This window comes from Canis lupus, chromosome 19, assembly GCF_011100685.1.
Source record: "Canis lupus familiaris isolate Mischka breed German Shepherd chromosome 19, alternate assembly UU_Cfam_GSD_1.0, whole genome shotgun sequence".
In the NCBI taxonomy this organism is placed as follows: Eukaryota; Metazoa; Chordata; class Mammalia; order Carnivora; family Canidae; genus Canis; species Canis lupus.
Genome location: NC_049240.1, coordinates 24,831,745 through 24,848,481, shown reverse-complemented (window position 1 = coordinate 24,848,481; position 16,737 = coordinate 24,831,745). Strand labels below are relative to the sequence as shown.

General features: G+C 57.8%; 1 protein-coding gene across 24 annotated transcripts in view; it reads right to left on the bottom strand.

The window, feature by feature from the left end:
* BIN1 (bridging integrator 1) overlaps positions 1-16,502 on the bottom strand; it is a 52,854-nt gene extending 36,352 nt beyond the window's left edge. For all 24 annotated transcript variants that reach the window (XM_038564868.1, XM_038564875.1, XM_038564874.1 and 21 more), the window contains exon 1: positions 16,223-16,502. In XM_038564868.1, the coding sequence (XP_038420796.1) occupies positions 16,223-16,306 (84 nt within the window). In that variant the 5' untranslated portion in view covers positions 16,307-16,502. The remainder of the gene's footprint in view (positions 1-16,222) is intronic.
* Positions 16,503-16,737: the final 235 nt, after the last annotated feature.

Sequence of the window (16,737 nt, the reverse complement as noted above, 5' to 3'; positions counted from 1 at the left end):
CTGGTTTCCTTTCTGTCCTTTTACCCCTATCTCGATCTGGAATTCCTTATACCCAAGCCAGAAAGTTCAGGCAGCCTCTCCTACCCAGTCCCCACCCTGCCCTACCCTCTCACCCCCCAACCCACACATGCCTTCCTTGGTGCCTGCCACCGAGTGGACCTACTCCCGGTGACTCACTCAGGCTGAGTGAGTGGTGGACGGCAAACAGCAACCCACGCCACTCCCCTCAGCAGCCTCCCCCACCCCACAGCTCTGCAGGGACCCTGCAAGCCACCTCCTTACCCCTGCCGGCCAGCTTTTTTATTTTTTTATTTTTATTTTTTTATTTTTATTTTTTTTATTTATTTATGATAGTCACAGAGAGAGAGAGAAAGAGAGGCAGAGACACAGGCAGAGGGAGAAGCAGGCTCCATGCACCGGGAGCCCAACGTGGGACTCGATCCCGGGTCTCCAGGATCGCGCCCTGGGCCAAAGGCAGGCGCCAAACCACTGCGCCACCCAGGGATCCCGGGCCAGCTTTTTTAGTTAAGAGGGGGAAATGTTAGATCCCGCAGAAACCAAACAGCAGCTAAGGCTACAGTTCCTCTTAGGAACAGCAGCCACCATCAAGAGCCCTGACATTCCTGGCATGGAGCCTGGAATACAGCCCCCTCCACGAAGAGGTCCAGAGAAGGCTCCCAGGAGGGGCGTATGAGCAACACAGGGCCTCCTGTCGTGCTGGGTGGGGCCTGCAGAGGGCAGGAACAATCCCTCACCCTTGGCCCAGCACCCAACACCACCTGTTCCGAGATGTCAGCACAACCACCTCCAGAGCCACTATCCACCCCACCTGTCTCCTCCATGCAAGTGTGGGTGTTATTCTCAGCCCTGGGCTCAAGGACGGAGGCCATCAACGGAGGGGTGGGATCTGCCCCTCCAGTGGGTTGCCTCCCACAGGCCCCTCATTAGCTGCTTCCTTACCTCAGTGGGCGAGCAGTCTGTGTAGAAGAGCAACAAAGCACAGGCCCAGCCCACAGCCCAACAGGGCACACAGCCGGGGCCAGGAGAAAAGATGAAGGCCTTGCCAGAACCCACCTCCATTTGGACCAAGAAAGGCCAGCCCGGAGCATCCACAGTCTCCACCAGGAAACCCTACTTCCTTAATAATGCCAGCCCACGCTGGCCTTTCACATCACCTCTTCCAGGCAGCCTTCCTTCCCTGACTCCATCCCAGCCACAGGGACTCTCACTTGCCCGACTGATGCCCCTTTGCATATGTCTGTTCCTTTCAGAGAAGTTGGACCTAACTATGCCAACAGGTCATTCATTTGTTTCACCAACTGGAATCCTCCATGTTCACATCTGTGAAACTGTTAACTATTAAAGAGTACTTAGGGGCACCTGGGTGTCTCAGTAGTTGAGCATCTGCCTTTGGCCCAGCGCCTGATCCTGGAGTCCCAGGTCCGAGTCCCACATCGGGCTCCCTGCATGGAGCCTGCTTCTCTCTCTGCCTTTGTCTCTGCCTCTTTCTGTGTGTCTCTCATGAATAAATAAATCAAATATTTTAAAAAATAAAACAAAGAGTACTTAAAGGAGATAAGATATGGGATATTTTTTCCAAATACAGTATCACCACTATTTTGGCTATCGTTGTTATTTTGTTACTCAGAGGAGTCAATGCCCACAATCACCTTTCAATAGTTCCCACCCAGTCTGGCCCAACAAAGTGCAGACAAGTACACACAGCCCAGCAGTCCCGGCCCCCACACTCACTCCCAGCTCTCATCTGCCTGAGAGCTGTGCTCACCTCCCTGCCTCCGCCCTGGACTGTCCACAAGTCCCCAGGACCTGTAAGGGCACCCCACAGGGACCCCCAACTTCACAGACAGGAGATCAATGGGTAAGGACCAGCTGGTTGAGTGCTCCCCAGCGTACCAGGGCTAGTTCCACTGCATTTCACTAGTGGAGGCAGGGGGAGATTTGGGAAGGCACTGGAGGGGAAGGGGTATCTGACCACCTGGTAACCCGGTCATCCGGTCGAGAGTGAGAGCTGGGGGAGGGGAAATAAGTGGGACCACCATCCATCACATGTCTGCCTCTGGCAGATGGAATGAATATTCAGGGGCCAGGACAGGCTTTTCCAGGCTTCCTTCTGCTGATCCTGCATCCTGTTTTTCTGTGCATCTGGAGGGGGAGGTTAGAGAAAGAGGGTGGGCGAGGGGCAGACTGAAGGGGAAGGCACCTCCCCCCCAAGCTCGGCAGACAGAGGAGGTCAGTGCACAGGAGCAGAGGCCTGGAGGCCTCACTGGCTCGGGAACAGCTCAGGGGAATGATGTGGGGCCACCAGAGGCCTGGCAGGTCAGCACTTTTCAGGTCTCAGGGTCCTACCTCTACCATCAAAGGAGGGAGGTGAGGACCAGGTGAGCAGGAAAGGCCTGTCCTTCTGGGCTTCCCAGGCCTCATGCAGACATCAGCCCTGGAGCCCCTGTCTCACCACCTAAGGAGGGACCCAGGGATCTGGCCCACACTCCTCCACATAACACATTCAGGCTCCCACCAAAGGCTGTTAACAGTGAGGGCAAGGAAGGATCGCAGAAACTCCCAAAATCACAGCAAACACCAGAACACCTTGTATGCCTGCTGGGGAGGAGTTCATGCCTACCTGCCCTTCTTCCCCTGGGGCCTTCTTACCCAGGAAACAATTCAACATGAAGGGGAAGCTGAACGGCCAGACAGTTACCAATTCTTTTTAGAAAAAAAATTTTTAAATCATGGTAATGTGCCAAATGAGGCACACAGGAAAGATCAGAGTGGGACAAAGCGTGGGGATGGACACCTCACCCCAGATTCTGAAGGTCAGCCCCTGACCATCCCATGCTACAGCTCTGGACACTTCTGGATCATCTAAAAGCTGCTAAGAGATTCTGTTGCCTGCAGGGAAAGGAGAGCAGGGTGAGAGAGCTGAAAGGGTGGGAAGTGAAGGGGGGTCCATGTTGTCACCCAGCCCCCACCCCCCATGAGCCCTCTCCAGGAATGCCTCCTCCCTTCCTCCTCGGAGACCTCAGGCTCATTATCTAGATTAGATTACAAGCTGGGCCTGGACTACTGTATCATCAGTGGGCTAGGGCTGGCCTAGACTTGGCCGGAACAACAGGACACACACAGAGTGCAGGGTGCAGTCAAACACCCTATTCCCACCTAAGGCACCTTGGCCACCCCCACTCCAGAGCACAGCTGGGTCTGTGAGCTGACACCCCAACATTTAGCGTCTTGGTGTGAAGTGGAGACACCATCCTCCCATTTAATCCTCACGAATAGGAGAACCGAGGCTCCAGAGAGGATAAGTAACTTGCTCAAGGTCAAGGGCTTGGGAGGAGCAGAGCTGTGATTTGAACCCAGGCCTTCCACCTTGCCACACTAGTTAAGGCACTTTGCAAAACCTTTACCATTGCTTCTGCACTGGAGCCTCACACTCCAACCCACTTAGCATTACACGTCTACTATGTGCAGGTGCCAGGCACAGACTCACCATGGGACCAGCCTCCACCCTCAAAGACTATGGGTCTAACAGGGAAGATAGCTACCCCATTCTATGGAGGAGGAAACCAAAGCAGGAAGGGTTAAGTAGCTGGCTGAAGTCCCAGATAAAAGGCCAGGAGAACAGGAGCTAGAATCCCAGGTCTCGGGGTGCTGAGAGCACCTGACTGCCTGGAGGTTTCTCTCTCTGCTGCATTGCTCAGGAGTGGCACTGCGCTGGCTGCAGAATGTGGTGGCAGCCTCCCCACGTCTGTTAGGGTGCACAGCGGGCAGTGTGACCTGTGAGTGCAGTGGCACAAAGTAGGGATGAAGGCTCCAGGTTCTGTCCTGCCACTGACCACGGGCTTCCCAAGGTGCTGACTCAGCTGTTCCTCAAGGTGGCTTCTGCAGTGTCCTGGACCAGCAGTGCCAGGATCAAACATGAAGATGGGGCCCCCCACAGTCCACCAGATCCAGGGCAGGGCCACCCCCAATATCTCCGTGAAGGGCCTGGGGCCCCATTTGGTCGTGGCTTCCTCCAGACCCATGGTCCACCCAACTAGGAGGGCTAAGGGGTCAACATGGGGAAGGCGGGGACATTCTAGCTCTGCCAAGCCACTGCCAGAACAGATTGCTAGAATGTCTTGTGGGGTGGGGAGGGGGAGCAAATAAATAACCCCCGGGCTCAGTTTATGTTTAAGTTTCAAAAAAACAACAGTATTTGGGTCCTGTCCCAGGTTCAGCAAATGCCTCCAATTAATTGTGCATTTTGTTTCTCATTTTAGATCAGTGCTCAGCTCACGCCCTCTGCCATTAGCTCATCCTTAAGTCTCTCCTGTCAGAGGACCCCCAACTCTTTCTTTGTGGGAGGCAGGAGCTATGGTGCCCAAGCTCAGCCCCCTCTTCTACCTTTGGGCTCCCTGAGGAGTACAGATCAGACCAGCTCTGTCCAAATCTGACCCTCTGGGGTCCCTTCACTCCTGGGGACAACCAGGTTCCCCCTTCTCTCATGGAGTTCGTTGGTGGATGCCAGGCTATGAGGAAACCCCAGTACAGTGAATGGCCAGTTCTGCAGCTTCACCTTCTACTCTGACATGCCAGTCTCCTGGGGCAACCACCGGCCAGCTTCATCTTCCCCAACACACACACACACACACCAGGCACAGGCATGTACATGGTCACTTCAGTAGACTCGCCCTAAGAGAGCCTTGCTGGCCTGGCTGGCTCAGTGGGAAGAGCAAGGGACTCCCGACTTCAGGGAGCTGAGTTTAAGCCCCAAGCTGGATGTGGAAATTACTTTAAAAAAAAGAAAAAAGAAAAAGTATCCCCCAACTCTGGATTCAGTGATGGGGGTGGCAGCATCTGTGAACGGCCAACCTATGGCTAAGTCTGAAGACTGGAAGGGAGGAAATCCCAAAGATTCCTGAGCTTCAGTGCTCTCATCTGCCAAATGGAACCATAACCCAGATCTGCCTACCTCACAGGTCAGCGAGACAATGAATCAAATGAAAAAAGGTGGGTGTAGGGGTTGTTCATAAATTGCACAATGCTGCAGAGATAAGATGACTGTTCCCCTGCAGAATCCTCTAGACCCAGCAGGGACACATTTCTGCCACTAGCACTTATAAGAGTCCCAGAGCTCACCTTATCTCACTGAGAGGAGGATCTCATCCTTCTCAATTCCCAGATGGGCACGCTGAGGCTCGGAGGCCCAGCCAGGCCCTTCTGTTGCAGCTCAGGCTCAAATGAATGAATGAATCATGGGAGACCCAGCATCTCTGTCCCATGCTCCATGCCCTTCATCTGGTCCCTGAAAGCACAGCGTACCTGGAACCACCTGTCCTTCCCCTACCTCATTCAATTGGGCTCTGGCTCAGGGGGCTCTGACTTCTGTCCTCCAGGAAATGATACCATTGCTTCCAATTTAGCTTTTTCAGCCAATACAGGAAAAAAGGGGTAGGGGGGAGGTACACCGCAGTTCAATTTCAAGAATCCTGTCATAAGCAAAACAAACAGCCCAAAACACAAAAGCCAGAATGGTCCATACCTGTGGGTTTTCAGGGGCTTCCCCAAGATGCTCCCAGGGAAAAAAAAGCCTGTGTATCAGCGCCCACCAGGGACCAGGCTCCGATCATATCACTTCCTCCTGGGTCCTCTCCACAAGCCCATGGGAACAGGAACCCTCATTCCCATTTACAGAGAAGGAAATGGGGGTGCAGCTTGCCCTGGACCGCAGAGTATGCAAGTGGTCACAGGGGCCACACTTCTTCCTCTCTGTTAGGGCCTGTCTTCCTCCCACACACATCTTTTTTTTTTTTTTTAAGATGTTTATTTATGTATTCATGAGAGACACAGAGAGAGAGGCAGAGACACAGGCAGAGGGAGAAGCAGGCTCCATGCCAGGAACCCGACGAAGAGACTCGACCCCAGGACCCCGGGGTCACAACCTGAGCCAAAGGCAGCTGCTCAACCACTGAGCCACCCAGGCGTCCCACACACATACCTCTTAACCCCTAATCAATCTGTCCTCTGCCTTTGCCCAGCTGCTAGTGTTCCAGGCTCCAGGTTAGCACCCGCATCCACCCACCACCTATATCTGGCCCCAAGATAGTTATCATGTCCTGGCAGAGTGGATGCTATCCCAGAGCACAGAAATAGGGGCGCCATGGTGGATGGGAGTGGGGAGCGGGGCTCCCCTTGAGGGGCCTCTCCCCGCCCAGGTCTCCTGTACCAGGTCTGTCCCTAGTAGCCATTGGTGGGCCCAGGCTCATCCAGGGCTCAGGCATGTTGGCGACAGTCCTGGGGAGAGGCTGAGCTGACCCAGGGTCCAAAGAAAGCAGCAGCAGCTGTTGGAAAAGGGGCTGGTCTGACAAAGGCTGTCCCGTCACCTGATCCCCCTTCTGGCCCCAAGGGCTCTGATGGCTCCTCCAGCCACAGGCCTGAGTGGAAATCCCAACCCGCCTCACCAGCCAGCACCACCCACTGAGCCTCCATTCTACAACATCACCAACATTACTATTCCTGTTGTCCACTCCTCTCCCAGCACTCTCCCAGCACAGCCAAAGGCCCCACCCGCAGGCATGACCCCTTCTCCCCTGAGGGCCCTCCTCCCCGGAGGACCCTCCTCCCCTGAGGGCCCTCTCCTGCTCTGACCAATGGCCTGGCCACAAAGGGCAGGACACAGGGGTACCTTCGAGAGGGGTGAACTGATGCATTGATGGCCTCTCCCAGCTGTTAAACTCTCTAAGCCTAGCAATCACCCCCCGAGTGTCACCTTGGGGCCCCCAAATAAAGAAGCATGTATATATATGAGGTGGGGAGTATAGGATGTTGTGCCTTTCTAGCAAGCCTGGGGAACAGTTATCACCAGCCCCTGTGATCCCAGCCCTGAGAGACTGGACTTCAGGATGGCAGCCCTACCCCAGACCCCTAGTGGCACAGATGGATCCTAACCTGGCCAAGCCTGAGGTCATTCCCTCAGGGGACTGACCCTCACACCCAGATCTCCTCCTCTTCCCCAGAAAGCCAGGGGCTCCATCAGCCCTGGATAGTGAGACACCAGGTTCTCGGCTAAGCCCAGTCTAGAAGACAAATTGGCAAATGGCTCAGACAACACACGAGGAAGAAAGGTGAGCAGATTGAGGCACACAGGGGTCTGGGGTCCCTCACAGCCTCCAGGGTCTGCACTTCCCCACCTATCCTTTCAGTCTCGGGCCTCACCCCAACCACCCTCACTCACACACATTCTAGCCACCCCTGACAGGCTGCCAGAAACATCCTTCCCCAACCCCACAACCTATCTCCTCTGCCTTTCAAACCCAGCTCAGGTGCTTCCTCTGAGGAGACTTCCATGATTGGCCAGGCTGGATGAGAAGCTCTTCAGGCACTAGCGTCCCTGCCTCAATCCCTCCCCAGGGCTGTGATGGGCACTGGGAGTTCCTTGAGGACAGGAGCAGGTTCTCTCAGTACCCTCAGCACTTCCGCATGATGGCCCACGGTGGGCAAGCCACAAACAGGAGAATGACAGCCAGGACAAATAAGATCATCACAACCTGACCAAGCTAACTGAATGTAAGTGAGGCATCTGGGGGCACCTGGGTGGCTCAGTGGTTGATCTGCCTTTGGCTCAGGGCATGATCTCAAGGTCCGTATCGAGTCCCACATCGGGCTCCTGCATGGAGCCTGCTTCTCCCTCTGCCTGTGTCTCTGCCTCTCTCTGTCTCTCACGAATAAATAAATAACATCTTTTTAAAAAAAAGTAAGTTTAGCATCTAAAAGGAGCCAGCAGGGACATCCTTAGGAAGCTGCTCTGGGAGCCCCAGCACAGGGAGGCCGCAGGGGCCCAGCAGGAGCAGCTGCAGAGTCCCTCCCTGCAGCCCTGTGGTGGCTGCTGCTGGCAACCGCCCACTCACTCCCAGCCCGTGGGGCTCAGCCTAGAGATGCTGCGGCCTTCACCCTGCAGAGGCAGACACGTCTGCGGCTCACTGCCCTGCTGCAGGGCGGGGGCAGCTCCAGGGCCTGGCTGCCGCCCCAGGCTCAGACACAGCCTGGGAGGCACAAAGGCCCACCCCCAGGGCACCACAGATGGCTCTCTGTGTGCCCCACTGCCTGCAGCTCCAGTTCCCACTCTTGGCCCATGCTGGGGTCCCACTCCCACCCATCTGCTGGGCAGTGGGCATGAAGGTGAGGCCCAGGAAATGGAGGGAAGAAGCCCTGCAAAGAGTGGAGCGGAAATGGGTATGAGGGCAATGGCTCACTGGCCGTAATGGTGAAGTCATGGTCCAGCAAACCACATAGACCCCAAGGTCAGCCATCCTGGCATTTCTGCCCCTAAACGCTGTCTCAGGCTGGAAGAAGACTCTGGCAGAGGGCTCAGGACAAGCCCTCTCTCGCATCTGGCCTAAAGCCAGGCAAGGCTGCCCAGCAGGGCCACAGCCCACTCCTGAGAACTGCAGTCTCTGCGCCCAGGCGCTGCAGCCCCGGGCTCAGGGAAGCTCCACCACAGTCCTGGACCATTCTCCTGTGGGAGGTGGTACCTTGCAGCAAGGCCTGAGTCCCTCAGAAAGGCCTATGGCAGGCAGGGATATGAAGGCCTTCCCTGAAGGGCTGAAATCCCACAGCTCCAGCTGCCCTACCCTGAAAACCATCCTGTACCCTGATATCCCAGGGGGTCTCCTGGGCCTCTACCAGCCCTGCCTAAAGAACCCATGTGAGCACTGTGCACTGAGCTGGAGAAGCCACAGCCACTGCAGGAGCAGGACTCAGCCTCACAGAACAGATATTTTAGGGAGCCTGCACCAGACGACCACGGGTCACACTCAAGCTGGACCCACAAGAGCTGCCTTCCCACTCCACAGAGCCAGTCCACAGGTGTGGGCAACAAGCTCCCCAGGGGCAGCGGGTCCCAGACTAGATTCCACTCCAGCAAAAGACTTCTGTGTTTGCCAGTGCATGTGTGTGTGTGGCCAGTTGCACGACTATTTCCTCCCCAAGAACATTTTTAAAAAATAGTAGTAACATCACTTTATAAAAGAAACACTGTTGCAACAACATAAACAAAAGGAGACAAACTCTCCTAATAAAGAGGGTTTCTTTATCCTGAATGAACTGGATGCAGCTTTTATTTTTGGGAAAACACACTCACATACACACCACATTACCTCATCTGTCCTCATTGGCTTGCACAAACTCTTGTGTTAGATGGCATCCAGAAACCTCTGGCTGTCCCCTCACCCTACACACCCCGAAAGGGTAAAGGTCACATCTAGGTAAGGATCCAGTGGGGGACAAGGGCCCTCAAATCTCATTTCATGGGGGAGGAAGGTCTTGGGGACCCAAATCTGTCAGTTGATCAGGAAGAGACAACACCTTCTTGGTCAGGAGGGATCAGGAGGGGTCATTAGAGATTCGCACTTCATTTGCATGGCTCCCCAAAGACACAGTAGGTAAGCCAGACAGTTGACCAGGAGAGCCCACGGGCAAGCCACACGACTGCTCAGCCTCAGTTTCTTCCAATTGTTCAGTGGGAATCATCATGACCTCACCTGGTTGCAGTGGGGATGAGAATTTCTGCTGAGCACCTGCACACAGAAGGTACACAATAAACCACGGCTGTGGGACACCTGATGGCTCAGCGGTTAAGCTTTCAGCTCAGGGCATGATCCTAGAATTCAGGGATCGAGTCCCACAGCAGGCTCCCCTCAGGGGAGCCCCTGCTCCCTCTGCCTATGTCTCTGCCTCTCTCTCTCATGAATAAATAAATAAAGCCTTTAAAAAAACAACAAAACAAAACAATACCCACGGCGGTTATTATTAAGTTAATATTTGACAAAGGCTTCCCTTAGAGCAAGAAGAGTCTGCCTTTCCATTTTCACCTGCCCAGCCCTGACCCGTCAGCCCTCAGCATACAGCCAGCTTTGCTCCCCCATCCACAAGTGGGTGGCCTCTTTGGGAGGTGGTAGCCTCTTTGGGGAGGCCCCAGGAGCTCCAGGGCCAGCCAGTTCCCATGAGTACCCCTTCCAGGGCGCAAGACCAGCTCCTTTGGGGAATGATGAGCCCTGCTTGTGTCCACTTAACCTGCACAGCAGGCCGCATGGCACGTGCCACTTCTATCAGGTGAGGAAACAGGTTCAGAGAGGTCAACGAGACTTGCCCAAGGGCAGTAATGCCTGTGGAGCAATCCAAACCCAGCTTTCTAAAAAGTCTTACAAGTGCCTGTGCGCCATCTGCGGTGTCTCCCTCTTCCTCCTTCAGGGACCCTCCTGTCCTCCCCATCCTACATCCTACAACTGGAGCCCCTGCCCGGCCTCCTCCAAGCTGCCCGGGCCAGTCCTCTGTCAGTGCCTTGCTGGGTGGTTTTAGCATTGGCATCCTCTTCTTTGTACTTTTAATTCCAAAAGGAGACTTGCCAAAGAGGCTTTAGAAAAACACAACATATCAGGGTGACATCCAATAGCAAGCCTTCCTCCCCCAGGTGCCCTCTCACCTGGAGACCAGAAGCTGCCACTCAGAATCCATGGAGGAAAAGTGAAAGACCACCTCCTGCTTCATTACTGCCAGCATGGTTGTTTCTTTACCAGCTCCTCCCCACCCTCCCACCTAGAATGTCAGCTCCCTGAGGGTGGGGTTTGGTTTTGTTCAGCCCTGTACCCCGGTCCCTAGAATAGTGCCCAGCACATAGTGGGTATTTGGGGTTCATTTCATGGATAAAAGAATGAATAAGCAAACTCCCAACACTTAACTGATGGCCAAAGTAAAGAAGCCCAGAGAGAAGGGAGAAACTTACCCAGAGCCACTGGGTTTATGTGTAAGGTGAGTTAAGATTCACTCCAGAACTGTCTGATTCCCTCCCCTGCTACAGGTTGCCCCTGTACACACACACACACACACACCACCACCACCACCACCACCACTACCACCACCACTACCACCACAACCACCCGGGGACTGGGACATCATAAGCCCTGATCAGCTAAGGGCTCAGCAGGGATTAGCTGTCTATACAGGCCTGTAATGGACACTCACAGGGAGAGGGGTGGGAAAAAGGCCTAGGCAGGGACGGCGGGCTCCAGAGTGGCTTCATTGTACTGCCCTGCCCCACAGGGCTGGCATTTAGTGAGCACTGGCTGTGCGCTGGGCACTGTCCAAGGCTTTACTCCCCAAAACAAACACATGCAGAGGAAACATTATTGCCCCAATTTACACGTGAAGGTCCTGCACCTTGCCCAAGGTTTTGGCTAGATGGGGAAACTGAGGACTGCCTGCCTGCCAAGAACATGTGTGTTGTCTCTCCAACATGACCTTGTAGTCGTTTCTCCTGTGGTGGGAAAGAGGCCTAATGCTGAGGGTAGGACCCAGGGATTCCAGAACATGATGGAAACAGAACCATGCAAGACTTGGTGTTGGGTTAAGGCAAGAGGGAGAGGCAAAAGCATTGTCTTCACATTGTCCAAGTCCCTTGCAAGGGACAAGCTGGATCAAGACTGCGTAGTCCAGGGATGCCTGGGTGGCTCAGTGGTTGAGCATCTACCATCAGCTCAGGTTGTGATCCTGGGGTCCTGGGATCAAGTTCCACATCAGGCTCCCCACCTGGAGCCTGTTCTCTCTCTGCCTGTGTCTTTGTCTCTGTGTTTCTCATGAAAAAATAAATAAAATAAAATAAAATAAAATAAAATAAAATAAAATAAAATAAAATAAAATAAAATACTGCCTAGTCCAGGGGTAGGGACCTGGCCGGCTGCCAGAAGTCGGAGATGGGAAAGGGGCTCCTGAAGGGGTCATCTGTGGGGAAGGGAGAAGAATCCAAACTGTGGCTTCTCTGAGAATCCAAGAGATATACAGATTTCCCCATACGACTTGATCAAATCTGGCCCAAAGCTACCACCCAGCCACCTCTTACCACTCCCAACACAGCCTGTTCCTTTTTTTCAAGTGAACAGGTGGTCTCCTGTGCTCATTCTCACCCCACATGTTGGCTCACATGGATCCTCCCAGAACACCTCCATGCCCCATGCAACCCAGTCAGCACACCCTTCTCTGCAGGCCCCTGGGCAAAACAGCCTTTGCCTCATTCTGAGTCCTGGCACAAGCCAGCAGACTCTACCGAGTGGGGATTCAGCTCATCCCTGGGCCCCAGCCCAGCCAGGGCCCACTGGAGCTCAGGGAAGTCTGGAGTCTATGTCTCCAACCTCTCCATGCCCACATTCCTTAGCCAAATGTCCCCTGAGTCCCCACAGACACCCTACCATTGATGATGCCTGGCTCAGAAACCTCCCCTCCAGCAGGCAAGGTGAACCATCTCTACCAATAACTCGGGTTCAAGGAGAAGCTGCTCTGGGGGTAGAGAGCACAAAAGCCATGTGCAAGCTCAGAGGAAAGAGACACGGATCAAGGAGATAGAGAGAGGCCAAGGAAAAGGTGCCATTGGGTGAGATGTGGGCACAGACAAGAGACAGGGACAGGAAGCATCCTCAGATGCCCAGGGACAGAGAGAGAGACACCAGGATGAGGAGAAATGCAGAATACAGGGGGAAAGGACCAACTTTTGGCTGCGGCCTGGGGAAGCAGGGAGGTAAGAGGAGCCTGGAGCCTCACAGGCCCTCCTGCAGACCCAGATGGGCCCCACTCCCAGGGCACCTGCTATTCTATGTGGTCGGCTCCTCTTAAGGCTGCTGTGAGGGTAAGGATTGGTTGTACAGGCCTGGCTCCAGCTGAGGCTGGTAGGGCTACTTTGTTAGGAGACCTTGACCACCCGACAAGCATGGTGCCATCAGGGCCATGTGTCAGGGTCCTATAAATAACTGCCATTGCACCTTTCTTCTGGTGAGCCCTGGGCCCTGCCCCCTCCCAGCTGGGCCTCCCCACTCCCAGCTGGCTCAGGGAGTCAGAAAGAGTACACACTCCCACCCTCCACGCTCCCCACTCCCCCCCCCCCCCCCCCCCCCCCCCCCCCCCCGCCACCCCACGCCACAGCCTTCTTCCTTGTGCTTATCATCAGCCCAGCTTTGGCCTCCCTCAAGTACGCATGCTCCATGAGTGAGGACTCCTAAGCAGTAGGCCTCAGGCGCAAGGGCCAGCAGGCCAGATTCCACTCCCACCCAGCTGTCCCTTCTGCCCCACCTGCCCCTCCCCCAAGGGGCCCAGCAGGCCAACCTCTAATCCTCTGTCATCTGACCCAGGCTCCACCCTACATTGGCTCTGCCCAGCCACCCTACTGAGGCCCAAAAATGGACAGAGTCATTTACAGAGGGTCCAATGAGCCAAATGCAATAGGAAGATGACCTCATGACCCCCCCAGCCCCAGCTCCAGGCACACGCTCTGCACCCCAGGACTCTGAGGCAGCCAGGTACTAGGAGGCAAGCAGTGCTCAGACCCTGATGACCCTTCCAATACACTCTCATGCCTCCTCACAGCCAGAGGCCATGGGACCTTACAAAAGTAGGCTGCACAGCAATCAGAGCCATGCACACCCCGCTCCCCACTGCACCCTGGGCTCAGCCCAGGACCAGGCACACAGCACATGTCCAAGGCAGGATTTGCTGAACTTGGGGAAAAAAGAGAAGCATGCAGCACAAATCAGCCCACCCCCAGGCCTGCATCAGGGCTCCCAAAGCCAAGCCCCTAAATGCACTTGTTTGTCCATAAACAGTCACTCCACACCTGCACTGGCCGGGGCCACACACACAGACCTGCCCTCCCATCAGGGGGAGCACCCAGAAGAGGGATACAGGGGTGGGAGGAGGATGAGATGGGTATTGCCCAGCCAAGACCCACGGAGAGACGCGCTAGGCTGGGGACATAAGAGAACTGGCTCCACAGGCACCAGAGGGCAAGCCTTTCTTGACACAGTCACCCTCTGAACCCTGGTGGATATTTGGGCTGTGGGGAGACGCAGGTAACTGGGAAAGAAGAAAAGGAGAGACGAGGCCCCCCTACCTATGCGGATAATATCCAGGTCCTGCACCAAGGGTCCTGCTTGTCCCTGGTCAGGAAATGCCCTCCTGTGGCAACACAACTGGAATCGTCCTCATGACACACTGATCTGGCCGAGGCAGGGTGGGGACAGGGGCAGGGGTGCCCGTGAGACCGGTGGCAATGGGAATTAGATGGGGTCCTGAACACTGCCAGAAGATGCTGCAGGGGCAGCTCTCAATCCAGGCTGCACCAGACTCTGAACCATAGGAGGGCAAAGGGGAGAGGTTGGTGTGCACTGGGGCATCAGGCTTCCCCGAACGGGCTGCAGCAGGGTCCTGAAGGAAGCCTGCTCTCTGGCTTTGCGTACCCCTAAACAACCCGAGTCTGTTGGAGCCCAGGCTTGGGCAGGGCCAGCCCCGGACCAAGGCCAGCGTCCACGGCTGACCAGCTGTCAGCTAACTGCCCATGCCCTGGAACAGGAGCTGAAGAGGGAGGGGTGGCAGCTCTGTGGGGTCAGTGATGACACACTGCCACTTAAAAGGAAGAGACACAGCTCATGCCTACAGCCCCTGAAATGAGTGAAAGAGGCCACTGGAGAGACAAGGCAACCAGGGCAAAGGAGATACCCAAAGAGCAAAGGGGAGCAGGAGAGGAGTAGGACATCAGTGGAGTGGGGGCAGGGACTCGGCTAACCTTCTGCTTCCCATTCATCTTCCTCAGCTCCTGAGGAGCAGGAAGTCGGCTAAGCCCAGGGCTAAACCCAGAGCTGCCGGCTCCAGGCACCTAGATGGATTACCCAGTCCTGGGCGGGAGGGGGGTGGAGGAAGCAAGGGCAGCAGCACCGCCCCCCCCCCCCCCCAACAGGGGCGCTTATTGAAGCCCTCCCAGCCCCCAGGCAGCGATCTGCGCTGCTCTAATCCCTCCTGCAGCCCGGGGCAGGGCGGGGGGGGGGGGGGGGGCGGTGTACAGCTGCCGGGGCAGGCCAGGTCTGGAGCCTGGCGGAGGGTCCTACCCTCCACCACACCCACCCATCTCCTTAGCCTGGGACTTCAAGGATGAGCAGCTGGGCACTTAGGGAGGCTCTGAGGAAGCTCTGGTCGCTGCCCCCTCCCATCATGTGGCTGCATCCTTAGGGAGCCCGCAGGTCTCAGCTGCAAAAGTCCTTGTTTATCAACAGCCGCAGACGGGCAGGAGCAGGCTGGCCGGTCCCCGGGTTCCCACTCTCGGCCGAGCATCGCGCGACAGAGAGGGAGGCTCCGCTGGGGGGCCCAGGGGGGACCACCCGGCTGGAGCACAGATTCTGCAATCCTTGATTTCAGAGTCCGAGTCGGCAGGGGAAGTGGCGTCAGCGGCTGGCGTGATCCAATTCAATGAACCAGAGGTGGCAAGGGATGGAAAGCGGAGCCGTGCGCCCCCCGCCCCCACACTGCATTTCCTGCGCTGTCAGGGTGCCCCGCGAAGCCTGGCTCCATCCCCCACCCCTGCGCCCGCGGCCGCTGGCTCCGGGCACTGAGGGGTCGGGTTTCCTACGGCGCCCTCCGCGCCCCGGGGGGGCCTAGCTCCCCGCGCAGGTGGGGGGCTCCACCGCCGGAGCCTCCACCCCCTCCCCGGCCGCCGGAAACGCGAAGCCCCGGCTGGGACTAGGCACTTCCCCGAGGGGCGCGCGGTCTGCGCTCCCCGGGGGCCCGGCCGGAGTGTCCAGGCCGCGGGCACCTCTCAGGAAAGGAAACCCGATCCGTGCCGCGGCCGGCGGGGACGCGCGGTGGAGACACGGGCGGGGAGGGGCGGCGGCGCAGGACGCGCCCGGAGGCCTGGGGCGGGCGCGCTGGCCCCCGACGGCTGAGGGCAGCCTGGGGACTCCGGGGCGCGGCCGGCCCGGGGGCGCAGGGGCAGGCTCCGTCCGCCAGCGCCAGCGCCAGCGCCCGCCCCGCCTGCCGGGCCCGCCGGGCCGGGGGACTAGGGGCCCGCGTCGCCGCCCAGCTTCGGGGCCCTCGGCCTCGGGCGGGACTCGCCGGACCCGGCGCGGGGAGAGGAGCGGGGGCCGCCCCTTTTCTGCAGGCTGACGGGGCAGACACAGAGCCGGGGCGGGGGGTGACGCGACAGCTGCGCCCCGTCCTGCCCCGCTGGGGGTGGGGGCGCCGAAGACGCGGGCCGAGAGGCGCCCGGGCGCTGCGAGCGCAGGCCCCGGACCCCCGGAGGCCCCGGCAGCGGCCGGCCGAGGCGACAGCGCCTGGCCCCGGGGAGGCCCAGCCGCGGGGTCGGGGGTGCGCGAGGTGGCCCGGCCCGCCCGAGGCCGGGGATCGGCTCGCTCACCTTCTCCTGCGCGCGCGTGAGCTTCTTCTGCACGTTGCTGGCGATCTTCCCCGCCGTCACCCCCTTGCTGCCCATCTCGGCCATCGCGGCTCCGGCCTCGCCCGGCGGCGGGCGCCGATCTGCCAGCCCCGACCCCGGCCCCGGCCCCGGCCCCGGCCCCTGCCCCGGTCCCTGCCCCGGCCCCGGCCCCGGCCCCCGCCCCGGCCCCGGCCCGGCTCTCGTCCACACCGCGCGCCCGGCAGCCGAGCGGACCGACTGAGGCGGAGCGTGCGCCCAGCCAGCGAGCGTGCGGCCGAGCGACGCGGGGACCCGGAGGGGCGGGCCGGGGGCGGGGCAGGGAGGCGGGGCCGGGCCTCGGGCTGGGTCGGCGCCCCCCGCCCGCCCCCTGGAGCGGACTCTGCCTTTTAAAGGGCCCTCGCGCGTGCGGGAGGCCTCGGCTGCGGACGCGGGCGGTGCGCGCTGGGCGAGAGCTGCGGCCACTGGGACTCCTGGGACGCCGCGGTGACACCGCCCCG